General features: G+C 38.9%; 1 protein-coding gene across 1 annotated transcript; it reads left to right on the plus strand.

The window, feature by feature from the left end:
* The first annotated feature begins 75 nt into the window (after positions 1-75).
* LOC127412246 (EMILIN-2-like) lies at positions 76-19,311 on the plus strand. Its single transcript, XM_051648472.1, has 9 exons — positions 76-221; positions 982-1,107; positions 2,448-2,638; positions 4,400-5,929; positions 14,355-14,513; positions 14,624-14,671; positions 15,650-15,685; positions 15,767-15,898; positions 18,026-19,311. Exons 1-9 carry the CDS (start codon positions 76-78, stop codon positions 18,340-18,342), a joined length of 2,685 nt encoding a protein of 894 aa, XP_051504432.1. The 3' UTR covers positions 18,343-19,311.
* Positions 19,312-20,603: the final 1,292 nt, after the last annotated feature.

Raw genomic sequence — 20,603 nt, forward strand, 5'->3', positions numbered from 1 at the left:
TTTGCTCTTGAAATCATTTCCTATGAGCTCGTAAATGCTTTTGTACAGTGCATGTTGACTGTTGGATGATTTAAAATGAAGTACGTCTTTGGAGGATACGTGCACTTATGTGCAGGAATTATTAGTCTCATTACCTTTCCATTGGTGTATGGAAGTCCGTCGAGGTTCAGTCTTTTCCAGGGCAACCCCTATTCCAGCTCGATTTCACGGCAAGGGAACAAGTAAGTAACCTAGCTTTCTCTTAAGCTGCCAGTGAATTTGAGGATATAGAAGAACCTCAAACTGTGCCACATGAACACATACAGCTTAAACTATTATAACCCACACTCAGGGGGTCAGTAAATGAGCTGTTTACTTACTAGATACAAAATTCTCTTTATAAAATTATTCCACAGCATATAACTTTTAAAGTTTAAAGTGATACCTTTCATCTGGAAAGTATCACAATCTAATAAACATATCTGTTAAACATCTTCAAAAGATCAGATTTACAAACAGTCTAAGTCATAAACGTCTCAAAGACATCTGCTGAAGGTCTTATTCACATCAGAGAGGAAACTTGATGCAAACAACCAACAAAAATACATCAAATAGACGTCTGGGTGATGTACGTGTGCTTTAAGGGTTATTATTACTACCTATTATTGTTATTATTTAGTAGGCTAATATTTATTTTTTATTATCAGCTGTTGTTCGAGTATAAACCATAAAAACTGCGTATATTTTATTATTTATTATTAGGTATTTTTATTATCAGCTGTTGAGTATAAACTATACAAACTGTTTAGAATTTATTTATTAGGCCTACACACACACACACACACACATATACACACATATATATATATATATATAGTGTATTATAAGCCATACAAACAGCTATTTGATTTATTTTGACAATTATTTTTATATGCTAAGTATTATTTGTTTCTATTGATATTCTTAATTTTCCTGTCTTTTTTTTTCTTCACTCTTTTACAGAAACTGGTGCGCGTTTGTAGTCCATAAGAACGTGACGTGCGCTGTGTTGGCGGCGAGTGAACGCGTCGTGGAGCCGCAGCTCTCGCCCTGTCCTCCGCATCAGCCAGACTGCACACAGCGGGTGATGTAAGTGTCTCTGGAGAGCGCACCGTGGGCGGAGGGGTGCACCAGTTTACTGCTCAGCCAGGGATCCGTTAAGTTGACTAGTAGGCTATGACATATTCACTGAAATTGTTGGAGTAGGTATAATATTGCTGAAATTTTGCAATTAAAGTCAACCATTGAGCCAAATTGCTCTCTCTTTCTCTCTAGCATGCACACATCCACGCATTTGTCTTAACTGATCTATGTTCCCCACAAATATCCAGACTCCAGCTTTTTTTTATTGGAGGAAGTGACAAGAGGTTAGATGAGATTGTGAAATTGCTCCTAGTTGAAGGAGCAATGCAGTTAAATTGGACCCATCGTCTGGCAGGTCATTATTGTGTTATCAGTATCCAAATTATTTATGACTCCCAAAGTGCCAGGGGCCGCACTGAACAATCTGTATTAGCTTGTGTACATTTGCCAGAAACCTTGAGAAATGCTGCAGTTAGAATGTCTGTTGTTTCTGCAAACAACTATTGTGCAATCTGGCATTGGTAAATTGAATTTTAGAATTTATTAGTATTTGATATGTTACCTTTTGCTTTAATGACCGAATGCACTCGAGCTGGCACGAACAAACCCTGATGATCCCTTTTCCCGGCATGATGTGGAAATGGAAGCAAAGAAATCTGACGGACTGTAGGATAGCAATTAACATGATTAATGTCACAAATTTGCTTATTTAATGAATAGTGTCCTAGTTCACCAAATAGTGTGGAATCTTAAACAATTCTGTGTATATCTATAAAACATACAGCAGCACTGATAGATGAACCTTACCTTAATGATGCTGTGATTCTAGCTCCTAAATGCACACATGGTCATGCACGTTACTCCCCTGCATTCAAAGCTGCACTCCAGGTGTGTGTCACTGTTGAAGCAAATCGTAATAAGTTATGTACATAATAATTCTTCAAATCTTTTTGCATGAAATGTTTGTTTCCACAACCCGTTAAAAAAGAGGAATGCATCCTTATGTGGATAGAGACACAACAGATTAATAACATTTTTCAACTCTCCCTGGACAAATGTTGTCACTCTGTTTCCTCTGAAACATACAGCTCACATTCAGAATGCGCTCTACTCAGTAGCAGGCTTTGACAATTATATGTCTGTTAAAGGATAATTCACCCCAGAAATGAAAATTTTGTCATCATTTACTTACCCTCACCAAGTTGTATTGTTGAAATCCTTAAGTAATTATTATTTCTGCTATCCATTTTTTTGTTCACAAACTGAATGTCTCATGGTCCATGTGAACACTATGGTTTAAGTTTTAAAGATGCCTTGATCATCATAAATCACAATTGTCTTTCTAGGTATCACACTCACCTGAGGCCCATGTACAAAGTAGGCTACAAACAAGTGACTGAGCTGGAATGGAGGTGTTGTCCAGGCTACCTAGGTCATGACTGTACAGAGCTGAAAGACGCCCCACCCAAACCTCATGTTCTAGAAGAACCAAACCAAAATCTTCCATCCATCCACAGATCTCAACAGAACGTGCTGAGTAAGGCTCTTTTAAAGGAATATTGTGGATTAAATTTAATTTAAGATTTATAATCTTTAGCATGGATTACCACAGAAAATAATTTCTTTACAGTGTTTTTGTTAAAAAAAAAAATCTTAATTTTACAGTAATGCACTTATAGTGTGGAAGCCTAAGTGGTGATTGCAAAGCAACTGATTAAACGTTAAAAATATACAATTTACACACTGTTTCAAAAGTAGAACCATACGCTTAAACATTAGCGTTCTCTACCAAAACCTAGTGAGCTGCCTCGCTTCCTCCTGCCTACATAGGCAACAGTTAGTCGAAAGCTATTCAGCTGAAATCGTTCTGAATTTCGGAGCCAGTACCCAAAGCGGGAAGTGGTGTTGAACATATGTTCACATGTGAGCTCTAGTTTCCAGGACAAATGTCCACAAGGTGGCACCTAAAGCTAGTTGCAAAGCAAGTTTTCTTTTTAGTTGTAAATGAAGTAATACTAGGGTGACCATACGTCCTCTCTTTCCCGGACATGTTCTCTTTTTCGGACCTTAAAAAAGCATCCGAAAATGTCCGGGATTCGGCTTTAGTTGCATTATGATGTGCATCTGGTCTAATACTTCATTGTGTGTGCATGCATATTTGCATTGCTTTAACCCCTCTTTGTAAGTCCCGCCTTCTCGCACACCAATTGGTCGATTATAAGAGGCTTGCAGCAACTATTGGGTCAACTAGAGGACACCTTTTTTTTTTGCCCCCCCCAAGTGTCCTCTTTTTGGAAAGCTAGAATATGGTCACCCTATGTAATGCAGTAAACAGAAATGCATATTTAAATTAACCATACACCCTAACCCTAACCGTCAGTCTAGTAGAAATGTAATTTTAGAGTGAAAATAAAATGTCCAAATTGTGCTCATTATTTATTATGTGAACACGATTACTTCCTGGTTTCCATGGGACCAGAACTTGTCTCTGAGGCACCTCGTCAATACGCTGTCAGTAGCACCACAGGAAAAGGGAAATACATTTGAAATTATAAACGTCTGATGGGGAATTGCACTTGTCAGTATATTTATAATCTAAATTGCTCTCGATTCGTCGGCCATCTTGGATTTGTTTTTCTGAGGTTGCCTTATTTGTTAAGGTTACATGTATTTCTACCTTAATGCTCAGTCACATTCACCCTTGCACTGTGAAATTTTGCAGGTAAAATTGGCAGGGGCAGATTACAAGCATGTGTGAAACCCAGATGTGCTATGTACAAAGGACCGATCTCACAGAGGTCACTGCTAAGCTTGCTATTGATCAGTGCTGCAAATTTGCTTTTCAGAGTTCACCAAACTTGAACCTCACGTGAGGTCTGCATAAGGAAATGTCTTTGCCACCAGAAGTCCATCAGGCAAAATTCCTGAGCGTGTGGATTTCCATTGAGATGACTGTATTTCGCCCACAGAATTTCACTGTGCAAGGGTGATTGTGTATGAGCCTTTAGAATTTGGTCAAAACAAGGTATGTCAGGAGGTAGCATAATTAATTTACCCACCTTTTGGGACAGCCTTCGTGTTTGGAGTGCGCTTATGATGCCTTAAATTTTGGTCTTCGAAGGTAACTCACTAGGTTTTGGAAGAGTAAATATATGTTAGTTTGAAATTAGTGTGATACAATCACTTACCAACCTCATCATGACAGTTATTTTTTCCACTCATGTCATAACCATGTAAACCTGGTAAAAAACTGTAAACTTTTGATCTGCATTAATAAGTTTGGCTTTGGTTGCTCAAGGACCAGAGGTCTTCTCTGGGGCACATCCATGGTTGCATCCTGGGCAAAGCGGACAAAGAGGACATCCGTTGACGCAGACGGGTGAGTTTAGTAGTGAAGGGGGAGTTCCTGGAGATCGACAACAAGAGAGTCATCGTGTTCAGGCATTAGAAGAAGAAGTAGAGCGTCTTTCACAGACAGTCCTCGACCTGCAAGCTGCCATGACATCAGCCAATGCAAACTTGCGTTTGGATTTACAGGAAGATGCTAGCAAGATCATTCTAAATATGTTGGGGAACCTACGGCAGCCACAGGATGTTAAGACAGGTGGAACTGAGAGCATCCTGTTTCCATCTGACCTCCGTGTCTCACCAGTGGCTGATGAGCTCCAAAACCAGGTCACCCAGCTCTCCAACACAATCAGTACCAATACCAACAGCATCCAAGATCTGCACATTATGATTCAGAACATTGATGGACAGCTGCATCAGCTAACAGAGGCAGCCAGTCCTGGCCAACTTCAACCTTTGTCCACACCTTCAACCAATGAGTGTTCATGTGAGGCATATGTAGATGCAAGGCTCTCTGCTCTCCGTCAGGAACTTCTTGAAGGTATGGACATCAAAATTGCTGACCTAAAGAATGCGTGCGATTACAAGGTACTGTCAGTTCAGGAGCAGTGTGAGGAGCACGAGACCTCCTACTTGAGCTTGATAGAACTCCTTGACTCCAAAGAGGCTGAACTCCGCAAGGAGATCCAAGATTTGCGTCTCCTCGTTCCAAGTGAAACGTCCTCAGGGTTGGACAGTACTGAGGTCCAGAAGCTAAGAGACACCCAGCATCTCCTGACTGATGCCATTAGGCACCACAATTCCACCCTTGCAGAGATTAAAGCACAAGGATATGTTTTGGAAGCAAGGGTTAGTCTTGCAGAAAAGAGTGCAGAGGTACATTGCCTCTATCTTGAGGAGAAGTTGAGAAGGGAGAGACTTAAGGAAGTGGAGGAGCAAAACATAGCTTTTGAAGAAAAGATCAATGCTGTTCAACATCACAACAGCAGCTCACAGCTACTGACTGCACTGTTAGATCATGGACAGCACCTAGAAGTCTTGGAGAAACGCACAAAGAACTTGCAGGATGAGGTGGGATCTCTTGAACAGCATATCAAGAGTGTGGAGAACTTTGTCCCAGACCTCAATCAGTCCGTAACTCAGAGTTACAATGGAAGTCTGCTGCAACGGTTGGAAAAGCTGGAGATGGTTTGTGGGCGAAACCAAGAGCAAGTGATCACCATGAATGGTTTGCTCAATGGGCTTGATGGACGCGTGGCCGGCATTGAGGGTGTTTGCGGCCGGTTTGAACCAATGTCAGACAGTCTCAAACGTATAAAAGATGGACTAAACAAACATGTTAATGGCTTGTGGTCCTATGTCCGACAACTGAACAGCACAGTGAACACGCATACAAATGACACCAACATGTTTAAAGCAAACTCTTCACACTCTTCAAAAGAGAGGCAGGATGGGATTGCAAGCACACCTCAATATACAGGTAAACAATGCTCTTATTTGGATAACAAAAAACTGCATTGTAAAAATGAAAAGATACTTGAAGCAACATTTGGGATTCCTCAGCTGCCATGCTGACAGAACTGTCTGGTTGATCTTCCAGACACCCTTAAAGTAGCCTCAAAACCCTATTTACTGTATGTACTCAAGGAACTTTCCCTAAGCCTTTCCCTTATAATGGGGTTACTGAAGAAATCGTTGACAGTCCTTTTCATTCTTTAGAGTTCTAACTGGAACTAAGAGTAAGTTTCTCTGAGAAATTAATGGGTCTCTGGACGATCTCCAGAAAATGGTGCCTCAAATATCTTAATTTTTACAGTGTTTTTGTCATTTAAAAGACACTTCTATTCAAAATGATGGTATACTATTTGCAACTACAGTCCTATAATAGTAAGTGTTTTAAGTGTCTTAATGAAGAGCTCTATTGTGATAGGGGATCTCTGTAATTCCTCATTTACCTGGGCCCAAAACAACAACCACACTTGATCCTTAACCACTACACTCCCACCACCCACTACGATAGCCATGTGCACATTGCAGCTAAATATGGTTAAGGCTACCTCCTGGATAAACAGGCTTCTTGTAGTTCACCTAAAAATTAAAACGAAATACAATGACGTTTTGTTCTGCCAAGGTGTTCATTTGGTGATTTTTCTCCTGTTTGCACACATACCTGAAATTCGTCTTCCCTAGAGTTGACAACCTTCCGTGATGTCACCCTCAGTGTACTAATTTTAAAACGATGCCACACATAGTATAAATGCAGATTTCATTCACCTAGAGTGCTTTAGTTCATTCTGGTGAAAAAAGTTTGGCTTCTTCCATTAAATAAACTAGGTAACATTTAAACCTGCGGAGCAAAATTCTTCAGGCGACAAAGGTGTGTTAAACGAGTGTGAAGCCGGCAAAAACTACTTGCCAAGCATCTTCTTTCTCTGAGTGTGAAGTTACAAAGTAACTCACAGCTAAAATGATATCCTCTTATATTGTGAATGTACAGTGAAGCTATGTATGAAGCACTGCCCATTCAGTGGTCACTGTCAAACCAAGCAACTTCCTATTGGTCAAGTCCATCAGTCCAACGGAACTCATAAATCGTGTGGATTCGTCTTCAGATGACTGTATTTCATCTGCGTAATTTGCTATGAATGGATAAATGTTACTTTACTTTTAGACTTTAATCCTCATCTGAGTGCTTAATCCCAGTCTGTACACAAAGTCCCCGTCAAGTGCTTTGACGAGCATGATTCGATTTGGTGTTTTGACGTATTTCCTACTGAAACAGGAAGTGGGGGCATGACATGTCGAACGACTTGTCCCATTTTTCAAAATAGCCATTAGGCTTTAGTATACAGACACACACACATACACATACATACCCATTTCCACAATGTGCTGCTCATGTCAGAGTCGCTTTCCGGGGAAGCTTAAGAAGAAATCTCAATACCGGCTAGCTTTTCCAAAGACTCGAGAATCGAATGATTATCTAACTAAACCCGTTACTGCATAACGAGCCCTAAAACAAACACTGCAGTCTGCTAACAACGAGGCTGGAGACAGTGCCAATATGGATGAATAAGAAACAAGCAAGTAAAAGATAATATATCCATGTTTTAAAGCACAATACACTAAGCATATAGAATAAAGAACACTTACTTGAGCGGAACATCCCAAGAAACCTCCAGTTTATATAAATACATTTTCTTTGTGTCCAGCTGCTGCGTTTGGCGTCCCATTCAGAAGGGATCATTCCTATGCCCTATTCCCTTCCAAGACAATTACTCTCTACTGTGAGATGGCTGAAAGGCAATATCAGTCAGTCATAACTCACTTTTTAAGTGATTCCTACTGTAAAATCTTTTTGGAATGACCCTACAGTATGGATTTTGTTCCCTTCAAAGTGCCCTGCGAAGGCATAATCAGCGCCAGTTAGAACACAACCAGGCACGCTGAACAGTTGTAAGGGAAAGTGCATTTTAGTTCAAGATAGCATTTTATTGGACAAGGTTTCTGAACCTCTGTGTGAGCCTCAGCTATCTTTTTAGCTGGAAGAGAGAGACTGCAGATAGAGTGACTATCTTCTGAATTTTTTTGTCAACTTTTAGAAGTAAATTAGCATATAGATGACCTTAAAGCTAATAGATATGGACTAAAAGCAGCAAAACTAAAAAACTTTTCTCCCAATTTGGAATGCCCAGTTCCCACTACTTAGTAGGTCCTCGTGGTGGCGTGGTTACTTACCTCAATCCGGGTGGCGGAGTACAAGTTTCAGTTGCCTCCGCTTCTGAGACTGTCAATCCGTGCATCTTATCACATGGCTTGTTGTGCATGACACCGCGGAGACTCAGCATGTGGAGACTCATGCTACACAAATTACCACGTGCCCCATTGAGAGCGAGAACCACTAATCGTGACCACGAGGAGGTTACCCCATGTGACTCTAACCTCCCTAGCAACTGGGTCAATTTGTTTGCTTAGGAGACCTGGCTGGAGTCACTCAGCACACCCTGGATTCGTACTCGCGGCTCCAGGGGTAGTAGACAGCGTCAATACTCGCTGACCCAGGCCCCCCACAAAACTTTAATTTTGATTTCATGGTATCTTTAAGGGAGTGATAACCACATTCTACAACTTTTAGCCAAATATTTAGTCAAATGCTGCTGTTCATCACTACATTTTCAATTCAGTTGTATTCTATTTAGTGTACATTTATCTGTTCAAGTTTAATGCTGTTGCCGTAATCAAGATTAATTTGTTCAAAAACCTTTGTTTTTGTGCATTGTTTTGATATTCAAAAATATCTATTTAGGATCTATTTAAATTGCTTTGATGTGGTTAGCTACTTGTTAGTAGCTTGTAGTGTTGCTAAGGATGTTATCAATAGGGTCACATTATTGTAGTTTAACTACTTTAAATCATAAGGAGCTTGTAGCGTGGCATGCTAGTTTTCAAAGTTGCTTCCCCAACACTGCTGTGCAAGTGTTTTAAGATGACTTCTAAATGTTAGCGTTTAAAGTAGGATTTCCTTTAAATACACAAGAATATGTGTTGAAAGGAGCAGGTACCTCCTAGGGGAAGTATTATTTCCCTTCTGTGTATTTATTGTACACACATGTCTCGACTGGACAGGCTCCAGAGTTGAGCAATGGTTGGCCTTTTAAGGGACTATTGTGTGTGTGTGTGTGCATATGGGGATCTGCTTCTCATTTGCCAATTTTGTGTTGGTAATTTTTAAGATGTTCTGGACACATTAGTCAGCTTGAAGTTCCACCCAGCAGCATTCATTCAAAATAATGCAATAATAGATACCATTGCAACATACACAGTGAAAGGGTTTAAATAAAATGGCATAAGACTTCAGGACTTTTTAGGCACACTCAGGGATTTTGACTTCGTTTTGCTTGTAGTAATTCCAATGGACAGATTCAACAGCTCCTTTTTTTTTTTTTTTTTTTTTTGGATTTTCTCCCCTTTTCTCCCTAATTTAGAATGCCCAATTCCCAATGCTCTCTAAGTCCTCGTGGTGGCATAGTGACTCGCCTCAATCCGGGTGGCAGAGGACGAATTCGTCTGAGACCGTCAATCCGCGTATCTTATCACGTGGCTTGTTGAGCGCGTCACCGTGGAGACGTAGCGTGTGTGGAGGCTTCACGCTATTCTCTGCGGCATCCACGCACAACTCACCACGTGCCCCACCGAGAGCGAGAACCACACATTATAGCGACCACGAGGAGGTTACCCCATGTGACTCTACCCTCCCTAGCAACCGGGCCAATTTGGTTGCGTAGGAGACCTGGCTGGAGTCACTCAGCATGCCCTGGATTCGAACTCGTGACTCCGTGGGTGGTAGTCAGCGTCAATACTCGCTGAGCTACCCAGGCACTGGATTCAGCAGCTCTTGAATATTATGCTTTTCGCTCAATGCAGAAATACAAAGCATTAAAACAGAATTGAAGAAGTTGTTAACTGTTTATCCGCATCAAAAAATGAAATATACCTATTAATTTGTGGGTAACATGGCATTATCAAGAATTTATACAATACATGGTTAATCTGTTAGTGGCAATTTATTAATAAGTGCCCGATGTTAATACGCCTCTAAGTCCGAAATGTAACTTTTTTTTGCACACACATAGATCCGCTACAGTGAATTGGACCTCTTAACACTACATGACAGAGAGACATTCTAAAGAGAATGTATTCCATTATTTCCTCAGCTTGGTTGTACACAATACAATGTGAAGTGACAACAGCAATGTAAATGTTGTATCGCACTACACGTTGGAATAAATGGCTAGTTACTGGACAAGCTACACTATTTTTAAAAGTTAAGCTACTTTCATGCTACTGAAGTCTAGTTAAGTTGATGGCGTTGCTAAGTCTATGTAGTTACCCCCCAACATTGAAAGAAATTGAAAGCAGCAGTTTCACATGTCACACCCTACCAATGCGAGCTCATATGATCTCATCTACTTATACACAGTGAAAGACCTCTGGCAGGGAGCTGGGTAGCACTGACTCATACATAGAAAACTGCTTCCATACAGTATGTACACAATTAATACACAGATGTATGAACCCTTATTCATTCATGGCAAGAGTTACATGGGGTTAATGTCAAACATATTGGCACTTTTCAGGAAAAAAAATTACAATTCTTTCATCATTTGCTCACCCAAAATCTTACAAATGTGCTGGTTTTGTGAACTACGTTAACAATTCATTGAATAGATTAGACTCAAAAGAAAGATTCGTCCACAAATTAGACATGGCTACTTCTCTCATTAACTCTCTGTGAATAACGACTTAAATTTCGATCTCTATTTATTTTAGTCTGGCTAGTTTGTGAATTGGAATATTGTGCAAGAGTCATATAGACTACTTTTATTATACTTATAAAGGGGTCATGAAATGCTCTTTTTTATATAGTTTTATCTTCCCTGAGGTCCACTGATAATGTTAGTAACGTTTTTTGCTTAAAAAAAATCATAATTTAGTAATATATGTTCATTCTCCACCCTGTCTCTGGCCCTCTGTCTGAAACGCTCGGTTTTGGCATCAGCGCCTCCTTAAAACTTAATCGTAAACGCCCACTCTTGTGATTGGCATCGTGCAGCCCCTCAAATTCAGCCATTTTTTGAAACTCAATCTGAAGAGAATGAACAAGCTCCACAACATTATAAAACTAAATTTCAGGGGTCAAACATAATGAACATCCAACACATTGCATCTGAATATATTAAACTGTTCATCTCAAGCACAAATGTTAACACTCACACTCTGTCTACACCGGACGCGAGAGTCGCATTGTGTCAAAAGCAATAGAACCCATCAATGATGCTGTCTACCATGGACGTGTCCATTGTGGCGTGTCACGTTGCACCGACAGTAAACAGATGTCCCGTTCCATTTTGTGCTGCACACACTGGTGCTTATACTGCACAAATAAATGGTTTAAAAAGTTTGTGATGGTGCACCCGGTGTAGACAGCCTCAAGCCATTGCATCGCGTCAACGGACGCGCCCGGTGTAAACAGGATGTCAATCCTGAAATCCATTTGAAATATTCATGAATGGGTCAGTTTACTTACTGTTTTGCATCAGGTCCAAGTGTGTTAAACTGCCCCATCCTTCAATAAAAGTTCCTTTGCAAAGCTTGAATCATTTTATGACTGGCTCACAAGCAATCCACATTGATATGAGCTGAAAAAACACGCAATCCATGCTGAAATATACTGAAGACACATCCAGTTTCCAGTATCATCCTGCACTGAAATGCACATCATCGGAAATGCATCTAAATGGTCAAAGACGTCCATCCAGCACGTTTTCATACACCAAAAATTAAAAATAGCGTAGATAGGTGAAAGAATGCGTCCATGATGCGTTTGTCCTCAAAACAGCAGCAGCTAAATGAAACTGAATTGCTTGTCCTCTTCACAGTTGTAACTTGACACCAAGTATTTTAAAAGCGGCATGAGACATGTATCAGGTGGTCAAAGACATCTGTCTGTGCATGTTTAAATACAAAAATAATTTAAATAGTCCAGATGGGTCCCCTTTGGTGTTCAGGAATAGTTAGGTCACAGTAGGCTTTGTTTGTCCTTCTCTCTGTGTTTACGAACTGAAGCACCAGTTGGCGGGGCCAAGGGTGCATTGATTTTAAGTTGCCGTTAATCTTTTTGAGCTGCATAGTCATGAATTAATGTACCCCAAATGATGTAAGGAAGTTGCAGAAGTAGAGAATGAGGCTTTTTTGCAGCTTGGTTTCAATAAATGGTTTTATTGTACTGGCAATTAAGCTTTGAGTTCTGAAATTTAACATAGGTTTTTATAGTAGAAAGACCTCTTATATGTCAAAATATCAAGGTAAATTTGATTCCTCATGATATGACCCCTTTAAGGTGCTTTTGCATCTTTTTTTTTTTAAGCGTGTAAGCTTTAGTCCTTGTTCATTTTAAATCAGAGTAAAAAAAGCAACCAGAACATTCTTCAGAATTTCACCTTTTGTGTTTCAAAAGGAAAAAACAATGTTGACGGTGAGTAAATGATGAGAACATTTTCAAATTTTTTTAACTATCTCATTAATAAGAGTGAAAAATAGCAGGGGCCACACACAGACTGGCAAGAGGGCCTCAAATCATTCTAAATGTGTTATGTTTATCCTAAGAAAGGAATGAAGTAAAAAGGCGCGTCAATTTTCTGCAGATTGAAAGAGAGAAAGTGATGCTACCGTGTCTAAACATCATGGGATGTCGAACAATAATACAACAGCTCATATCATTGTGCTGCTGATAAGCTAACAACAAACTCTCCCAGAATAAGACCTTTTTATTTTACCAGATAAAATGCGTATAAATAAATATGCGTGTAAGCGGTAAGACAGGATGTGCTTTCACAAGTCAAAGGTCAAGAACAGCTAGTGACTCAAAACAAGAATTGTGCATTACTGTCACAGGTGCTCCCACTAAAAGAGATGCACTTATACAGGATAAAATGTACTCACACACATCGGTCAATTGTGGCATTCAGCGTTCTCATATTTCTGAAATATGACCGTTGTCCATAGCAACACTGTATAACTGACCCCTTATATGGGGCAATTTTTTCCCAACATCGCTGTGCTTGTTTCTGTCTCTAATATCACTCTCCGATCTCTTCAAGGAAAATAATAAAATAATTTCAACTCAAATCAATATTTCATGTCCATTTATTTATTTGGTAAGCAATATCACATGATCAAGAGGCCACAGATAATTACCCATGCTGATATTCAGACCAACAGCTCAAACTTGAGTAAACAAGAAAATGATCGCAAGTAACTCACATTTCAGATGAAATGTGGCTAGCAAATTCAAGTATTTCTTTTCTACCAACATAAATAGTTCGGGCTATTTACGACAGGCTGACAGCACATTATCCCTTACTTGGCTGCGGTGTAGTTGGCTGACACACACTGAGAACAATGTTTGACTACTTGCTGCTTACTAGGCAACACAACATATTAAGAAATTTACAAGCATTCCCACAAACAACTGCTTGGAAGCAGTTAAACTCACTATTAACGCCTTGCCCCAACGCCATTAACATTCATCTTTTAACACTCATCTTTGAGATTTGGTGGTCCAGCTTAGTTTAAAACAATTATAGGTCATCATGCATGCTAAGATTGATGGATTTCCATTGTATGTGGCAGCTGAGTCACACCTGTTTACTGTCAGGCATTAATTCTTTCTCTCTCCTCCTGTAATGACTCTTCTACCTCACTCCAGGTGTTCAAGATGGTAAAAATGTTTTTTTTTTGTTTGTTTTTTTTTAGTTATAGCGCCCCCTAGCTTCAGAATTTTACAATAATTGGTGCGTGCCCTCAGAATGTCCTGATGTCCACAAGTCCCAAAAATCTTTAAGTTTGGACTTTGCGTTCAGAAGATATAGGCCAATTAGTTCAAATGAACCATACCCAAAATGCAAATTAGGGTTTATCGCCAAAGCTTTATGACCAATCAAAATTCTCTTGATAACTTTTTGTCAAGGTTTTTTGACAACTACATGGCCAAAAGAATGTGGACACCCCCTATTTAATGGATCCCTACAGCTGTGTTCAAATATCTAGCAGACAGTCTACCCAGAAGAGTGTTAGTGAGGACCAACTCTCTATTAATGCCCATGGTTTTAAAATTATTTAATGTTCAACATAATTAAATGTTCAACAATCACATTTGGGTGTCTATATACTTTGTCCATGCACTGTAGTGTATATGCCAAATATTGTGTACTGTTGTACTGAACTCTGGGTTTTCTCTTAAACCAGATGGAGGTGTGGCAGTGTCACATCTGTTAAGTGTCAGGCCTTCATTTATTTTTCATCTAACTCTGTCTTTCTGCAATCACTCTTCTACATCTCTCCAGGTGTTCATGAAGGTACTAAGGCTGTAAATGTTCCCACAGAGGGAGATCTGCCTGTCCCAGTGCTGCCTGTCTTGATGTCAGGAGAGGCAGGGCCTCCAGGAACCAGATTGTCATCACAGACCCCTAAGGGGAGCCGGACACTTGTCACAGGCCAGGCAGGTATGTGTGTTCAGATATATGTGTCTATGTATTGTACAGGCTTAGTTATAAAAAAATGTGTTTTTCAAATTCAGGCTACCACAAAGAATGCATTGTATTGTTGTTGACAGGTTACCCCCTGATTCCACCTGCCGCTCTCAGTCCAGATTCAGTTTCTGGTATTCAACGCTTTATTGTGGCTGAATTATGGTTGATTTGGAGTGCCAATTAAAAAAAAAAAAAAAAAAATAATAATATCTATATATATAAATCATATATTGTTTAATTAATTCAAAAATGTCTTACAATTCAATCCATATTTATTGGTTGCTTTCATGTTGTCAGTAGTCCAATTACATTTTTGTACTCAACTAGCAAAGAGATAAAGAAAAGTAACTGGCAGATGCTTTTAAAATGCAATCTAAAAGTTGCATTCAAAATGTTTTATTCATGTATTGTTTTGTTAAATAAACCTGTTGTTTTAAACATTAAGTAAAAGGAATATTCTGAGGTCAATACAAATTAAGCTCACTTAACCATATGTTTGGCATAAACGCACTGTTTCAAAAGTATAGCCACGAGATGTAAACATTATACGTGTTAATATGATTTTGGTGTGATAAAATCGCCTACTAACCTTATCCGTGTAAAGTTATATGACGATGACAAAACCCTGTAATCCCATTATTGGATTATACAGTAACTTGGGTTAATATGGTTAATAAGCGTTTTTATTATGCTAGTATCATGTTAACATGTATAATAGTTACATCTTGTAGCTATACTTTTGATACTATGTGTATTTTTGTGTTTATCGACTGGCCCCATTCACTTCCATTGTAAGTGCCTTACTGTAACCACTTTATTTTAATTAATGTGGGATGAGTTGAAATTATGAGCTTCACTTGTATTGCACCTGGAATATTCCTTTTAAATAACTAATTTTAAATATCTATTTATTTTTTAAAGTAATGCATTTACATTTTTATTTTTAACTTGCGTAAATGTATTAAAATGAAAAATGTATGAACTATTTTTTTATTTTTATTTAAAGTGGCGCTTCTAGTCCTCCATACTAAGCATCTTTCAAAATGTTTAAAGAATAGATGCATTTTTATACACAATATTTATTAAATGACTGTTTTCCACATCTACAGCACAGATTCCATTAAAGACGGTTCAAATGGCCGCAGGTAAATCTAAACTTTCCCTATATTTCACGGATCTGTGTTGACAGAACAATGAGTAAAGTGAGTATGTGTGTGTTTATACAGGAGAAGGACGATTAATGACACACATGTCGTTTTCGGCCGGTCTGACACTGGTGCCATTTCCTGGGCAAATTGGTATCATCCGATTCAACAATGTTCTGTTAAATGATGGAGGACATTATGATCCACACACAGGTACATTCACACTGTCACACAGTTTCTCCATCACTTTTCTTTCTATGTGTTGTTTGTTTTGCATCAGCACTATTATTTCTCATACTTGGGGTTAGGGGTTTGTTCAAATCCCTAATCCTAAATATTAACCCTCCTATGGTATTGAAAAATGGCACCTCCCTTTGGAATTCGTGGTCATTTTTGACCGGAAGGATCAGATGTGTAACCCTTTTTTTTTTTTTTTTTTTTTGATGATGATGATGATACCATTTCTTCTTTCCTGAAGTAAGAACAATAAAATTATGCATTTCTTCTGGGATTTTATGCTATTTTGATATTATTTACATGTAAATTTCTAAATTTTACCATAATTTGCATATACAAATAAGCAAATTTCTGGAAAAAAAATCAGAACCTACACTTCTATAAGTCGAAACATGAAGAAAATATGAGAATGTGGCATAAATTGGAGGCAGATTGCTGCCATCTGCTGAACAAAATATAAATAACATGACTTGAAAACCATGTCATGCCAGTAACAGCCAGTAGATGGCTATAGCCACCAACTGTATATTCTGATGGCTTGTTGTAACCTAATTTTATATTTTATCACAAGATATGCATTTGGATATATATTTAGGCATTATCAAACCATTATTTTTAAAGTTTAGCATTTTAAAATTGATTTGAAGTTTTTGCAGTATATGTCTTTATGATTGCAATCAAACCTGACCATGGTGTTACAAAGAGAAGATGCCGAATAAGCATTTTTCTACCAATAATTTATTTCAAACATATACAAATTTAATAACTCAAAGTAAATGCATAATAATGTCAAGAAAATGAACATCAAGAAACAAATGAACTGCAAAATTCTGAAAATTCAATTATAGTATAAAACAGAAGAATCTGAGTAAACATTTTGCACTTTCAGACTTTCTATAGTAAACATTTATTTTGCAAATGTGTGTGTGTGTTCTGCATTGTGAGTGTGTTATCGTCTCACCCCTTCATTTTTGAGTGTGTGTTTAGCATTGTGACTGATTTTTTTATTTATTTTTTTGACAAATGAAAAAAAAAAGAAAAAAAGCTGTGTGTGTAAGTGTGCTTCTGTGTGAGTGGGTGTGTGTGTTTTGCACTGAGGATGTTTTAGAGTCTCACCCTGTAATTTCTGTCTATTCTGTGGCTGATTTATTGATTGTATTTGACAGATAAAAAAAATTGCTCTGTTTTTTGGTCTTTCCCATTCATTTTCAATGGTTGGTCAGTTTTGACCATGAATACCAAAGGTGTCACTTTATTTTTTTATGACCACTTAAACTTATCGAATCAAGCCCAATTTATTTTTTGTATGTTCAGATGGCAAATGGAGGAAAAGTCACCAAGTCTTGTACTGCTCAGATAAAGGAAACCATTTTTATTGGGGGGTCTGGGTAGCTCAGCGAAAAGACGCTGACTACCACCCCTGGAGTCGCAAGTTTGAATTCAAGGCATGCTGAGTGACTCCAGCCAGGTCTCCTAAGCAACCAAATTGGCCCGGTTGCTAGGGAGGGTAGAGTCACATGGGGTAACCTCCTCGTGGTCGCTATAATGTGGTTTGCTCTCAGTGGGGTGCGTGGTGAGTTGTGCGTGGATGCCGCGGAGAATAGCGTGAAGCCTCCACATGCTATGTCTCCACGGTAACGCGCTCAACAAGCCACGTGATAAGATGCGGGGGTTGACTGTCTCAGACGCGGAGGCAACTGAGATTCGTCCTCCGCCACCCAGATTGAGGCGAATCACTACGCCACCACGAGGACTTAGAGCGCATTTGGAATTGGGCATGCCAAACTTGGGAGAAAAAAACAACAACAAAAACAGGATGGAAACCATTTTTATTAAATAAGGAAAATTTATTTAGGTCAAAAATGACCGTATCCCATAGGAGGGTTAAACTTTGGCGTGTAGCATGTTACTGGCGGACGGTAAAATGTGTGAAAAAAACAGAAGTGGAGCAAGTTATTAAGTGTTGATAAAGACATATTAAGATCTTTGGAATAACATGCTGCAAATAATTGTGCACAATAAGACCAGGAATGTGTATTAAGAAAGTACATAGGGTACATTTTTATTTCATGTTAACTTTAATTTGAATATTTATCTCTATAGGTGTGTTCACTGTGCCCATGGATGGGCGGTACTTGCTCAGTGCTGTGCTAACTGCTCAGACAGGAGAGCGAGTCGAGGCTTTTCTCTCAGTAGCCAATCGAAACATTCAGAAGCTTTACACTGCTGGAGTAGGGGGTGGATTCACTGAGGGGTGTGTCTGTGGAGGCTCCGCCTCTCTAAGTCTTGCGCTTAATTTGAAGCGGGGTCAGAGGGTGGGACTTGTGATGACAGCAGGGAAACTGGCAATTTCATCGTCCAGTGAAATTCTGTCTTCATTCAGCGGAGTGCTGCTTTACCCAACAGTAGCAAAGCGATAACCCACAGATAAAGATTTGCATAAAGATGGGTCCAAAAGTCTGAGAAGACATTGAACATCTGGGATTCAAAATCTAATTTGAACATCGAAACTGAGAGTTTTAGGATTTTGGAAAATGTTAAACAAGGAAAAGAGTTGGTGTAAAACGAACAAGACATATTTAAGATTCTGCACTATTTCTGGGTCACTAATCACATAAAAAAAATCTGTGACATTGATCATGTTAACTCCTTTGTTCAGACGGTCAGATTTTCTTGCTTCCATTAAAGCACATAAGATCAAATCATGCAGAATAACATGATCATCCGTTTTTGTTGATGCCAGCTCGAAAGTACGCTGTCCAAGACATTTTTCTGTTGAGATTTTCACTCAGTTTGTTACGCTGATAGTATAATTTGTCATGAAAACATTTTTATAAAATTAGATTTTATAAAGCTGCTCAAATGGTTATAAAGAAAATTAAATATGTGACACAAGAATAAAAAACTGAGGAATAGATTGTGGATCCATTTCAAAACAAAGACTGACTTCAGCATTTTAAAAAATTATATAAATTAAGAACAAAAATCTATTTTGCAAGTGAGTTTGTCTGGCAAGATACTTGTGTATCTATTGATTTAAAGGTGCTGTAAGCAATTTTAGCCATTCTAACTATCACAAGAATGAACTATTGATTAGCCACACCCCCTCTTTCCAAAACACCACACCGATACCATTGAGAATGACACAAAGCATGTTGAGAAGTGGATAGCTGCAGGCATTGCTCCAAAAAGGGCTCCAAATCACCATTAAAGATATAGGGAGCCCCTAACCTTAAGGCATTGGCGCAACCGTCTTTTGGAGTAGCCCCTCCCCATTTTGGAGTAACCCCACCCTCTTTTGGAGATTCCACCCCCATTTGGAGGTTATACCTACTTGTGTTCCCACGGTTGTCAAATTGTGAATCAGAATATGGCATTAAAGAGTTAGTTCTCCCAAAAATGAAAATCTCTCATGATTTACTGATCTTTAAGCCATCCCAGATGTGTATGACTTTCCTTCTTCAGCAAAACCAAAGTGAAGATTTTTATAAGCACATTTCACCTCTGTTTGTCCTTACAAAAAATCTAAGCTAGCCACAAATTTGCAGCTCATTATTTTCATAAGCAAATTAGCTTTGGATTCGCCGCAAATGTTTGACAGACATTTACAGCTCTTTTCCGGTAGTGGTGAACCTCCAGAAAACCTTTGGCAACAACAAAGGATAATTTGCCGCAAAGCTCATTTGCAAGTGAAAATGATCTGTGGCGAATTTGCGGCAAGTTTGTGATGAACTCTCGATTTTCGTAAGGGTGTCCACACAGTGCAAGTAAACAGATGCCATCATGCTGCTGGCTGACCAGTGAATATCTTCTGAAGCAAATCAATAAGTTGGTGAGAAACAAATCGATAATTAAAATGTTTTTAACTTTAAATCGCTGCTTCCGGCCAGCACTAGATTGCTGTTTGAAATGACCTAAATCTTACGTGACGTTCGTTCCTCTGTTATATACAAAGCGCGCGCTTCCAACTTCTGGCGTGAACGTCACGCGATGCGTCGACTGCTGGCAGGAAGCGTTTTTTTTTGTTTTTAAAGTTTTAATTATCCGTTTATTTTTTACACAAACATATCGATTGCTTCAGAAGACATTAATTGATTGAGTAGAGTCGTGTGGATTACTTTTATGCTGCCTAAATATGACTTTTGGACCGTCAAACAGCCAGCAGCCTGATGGCACCTGTTCACTTGCATTGTATGGACAAAAAGAGCTGAAATGTGCTTATAAAAATCTTCATTTCGGTTCTGCTGAAGAAGGAAAGACATACACATCTGTGATGGCTTAAAGGTAAGTATATCATGAGAGGATTTATATTTTTGGGTGAAGTAATCCTTTAAACCTCAATAATTTGCTGCAACTACAACACTGTTAGAACACGCAAAATTATTGACTGGCAGAAAGCGTCAGAGACCACGGCTCGCGGTCACATTTTTGTTCTAGTGATGTCACTGACCAGTGAGATATCGAAGGACACTTATTTCAGTTATATCTTTCAGGGAGTAAGAACATTTGTTATACCTTTCCATGAAACAAAATCACCTTTAATGATCATTTTAAAGCAGAGTTCACAAATTAGATCCGAACGCAAGATTCATTCCACATGGACAGGCTTGGGGAGTAACGGATTACTTGTTAGGTAATCAGGATACATATTAGGTAACTGTAATTCGTTACAGTTACATAA

Source organism: Myxocyprinus asiaticus, chromosome 2 (genome assembly GCF_019703515.2).
Source record: "Myxocyprinus asiaticus isolate MX2 ecotype Aquarium Trade chromosome 2, UBuf_Myxa_2, whole genome shotgun sequence".
Lineage (NCBI taxonomy): Eukaryota > Metazoa > Chordata > Actinopteri > Cypriniformes > Catostomidae > Myxocyprinus > Myxocyprinus asiaticus.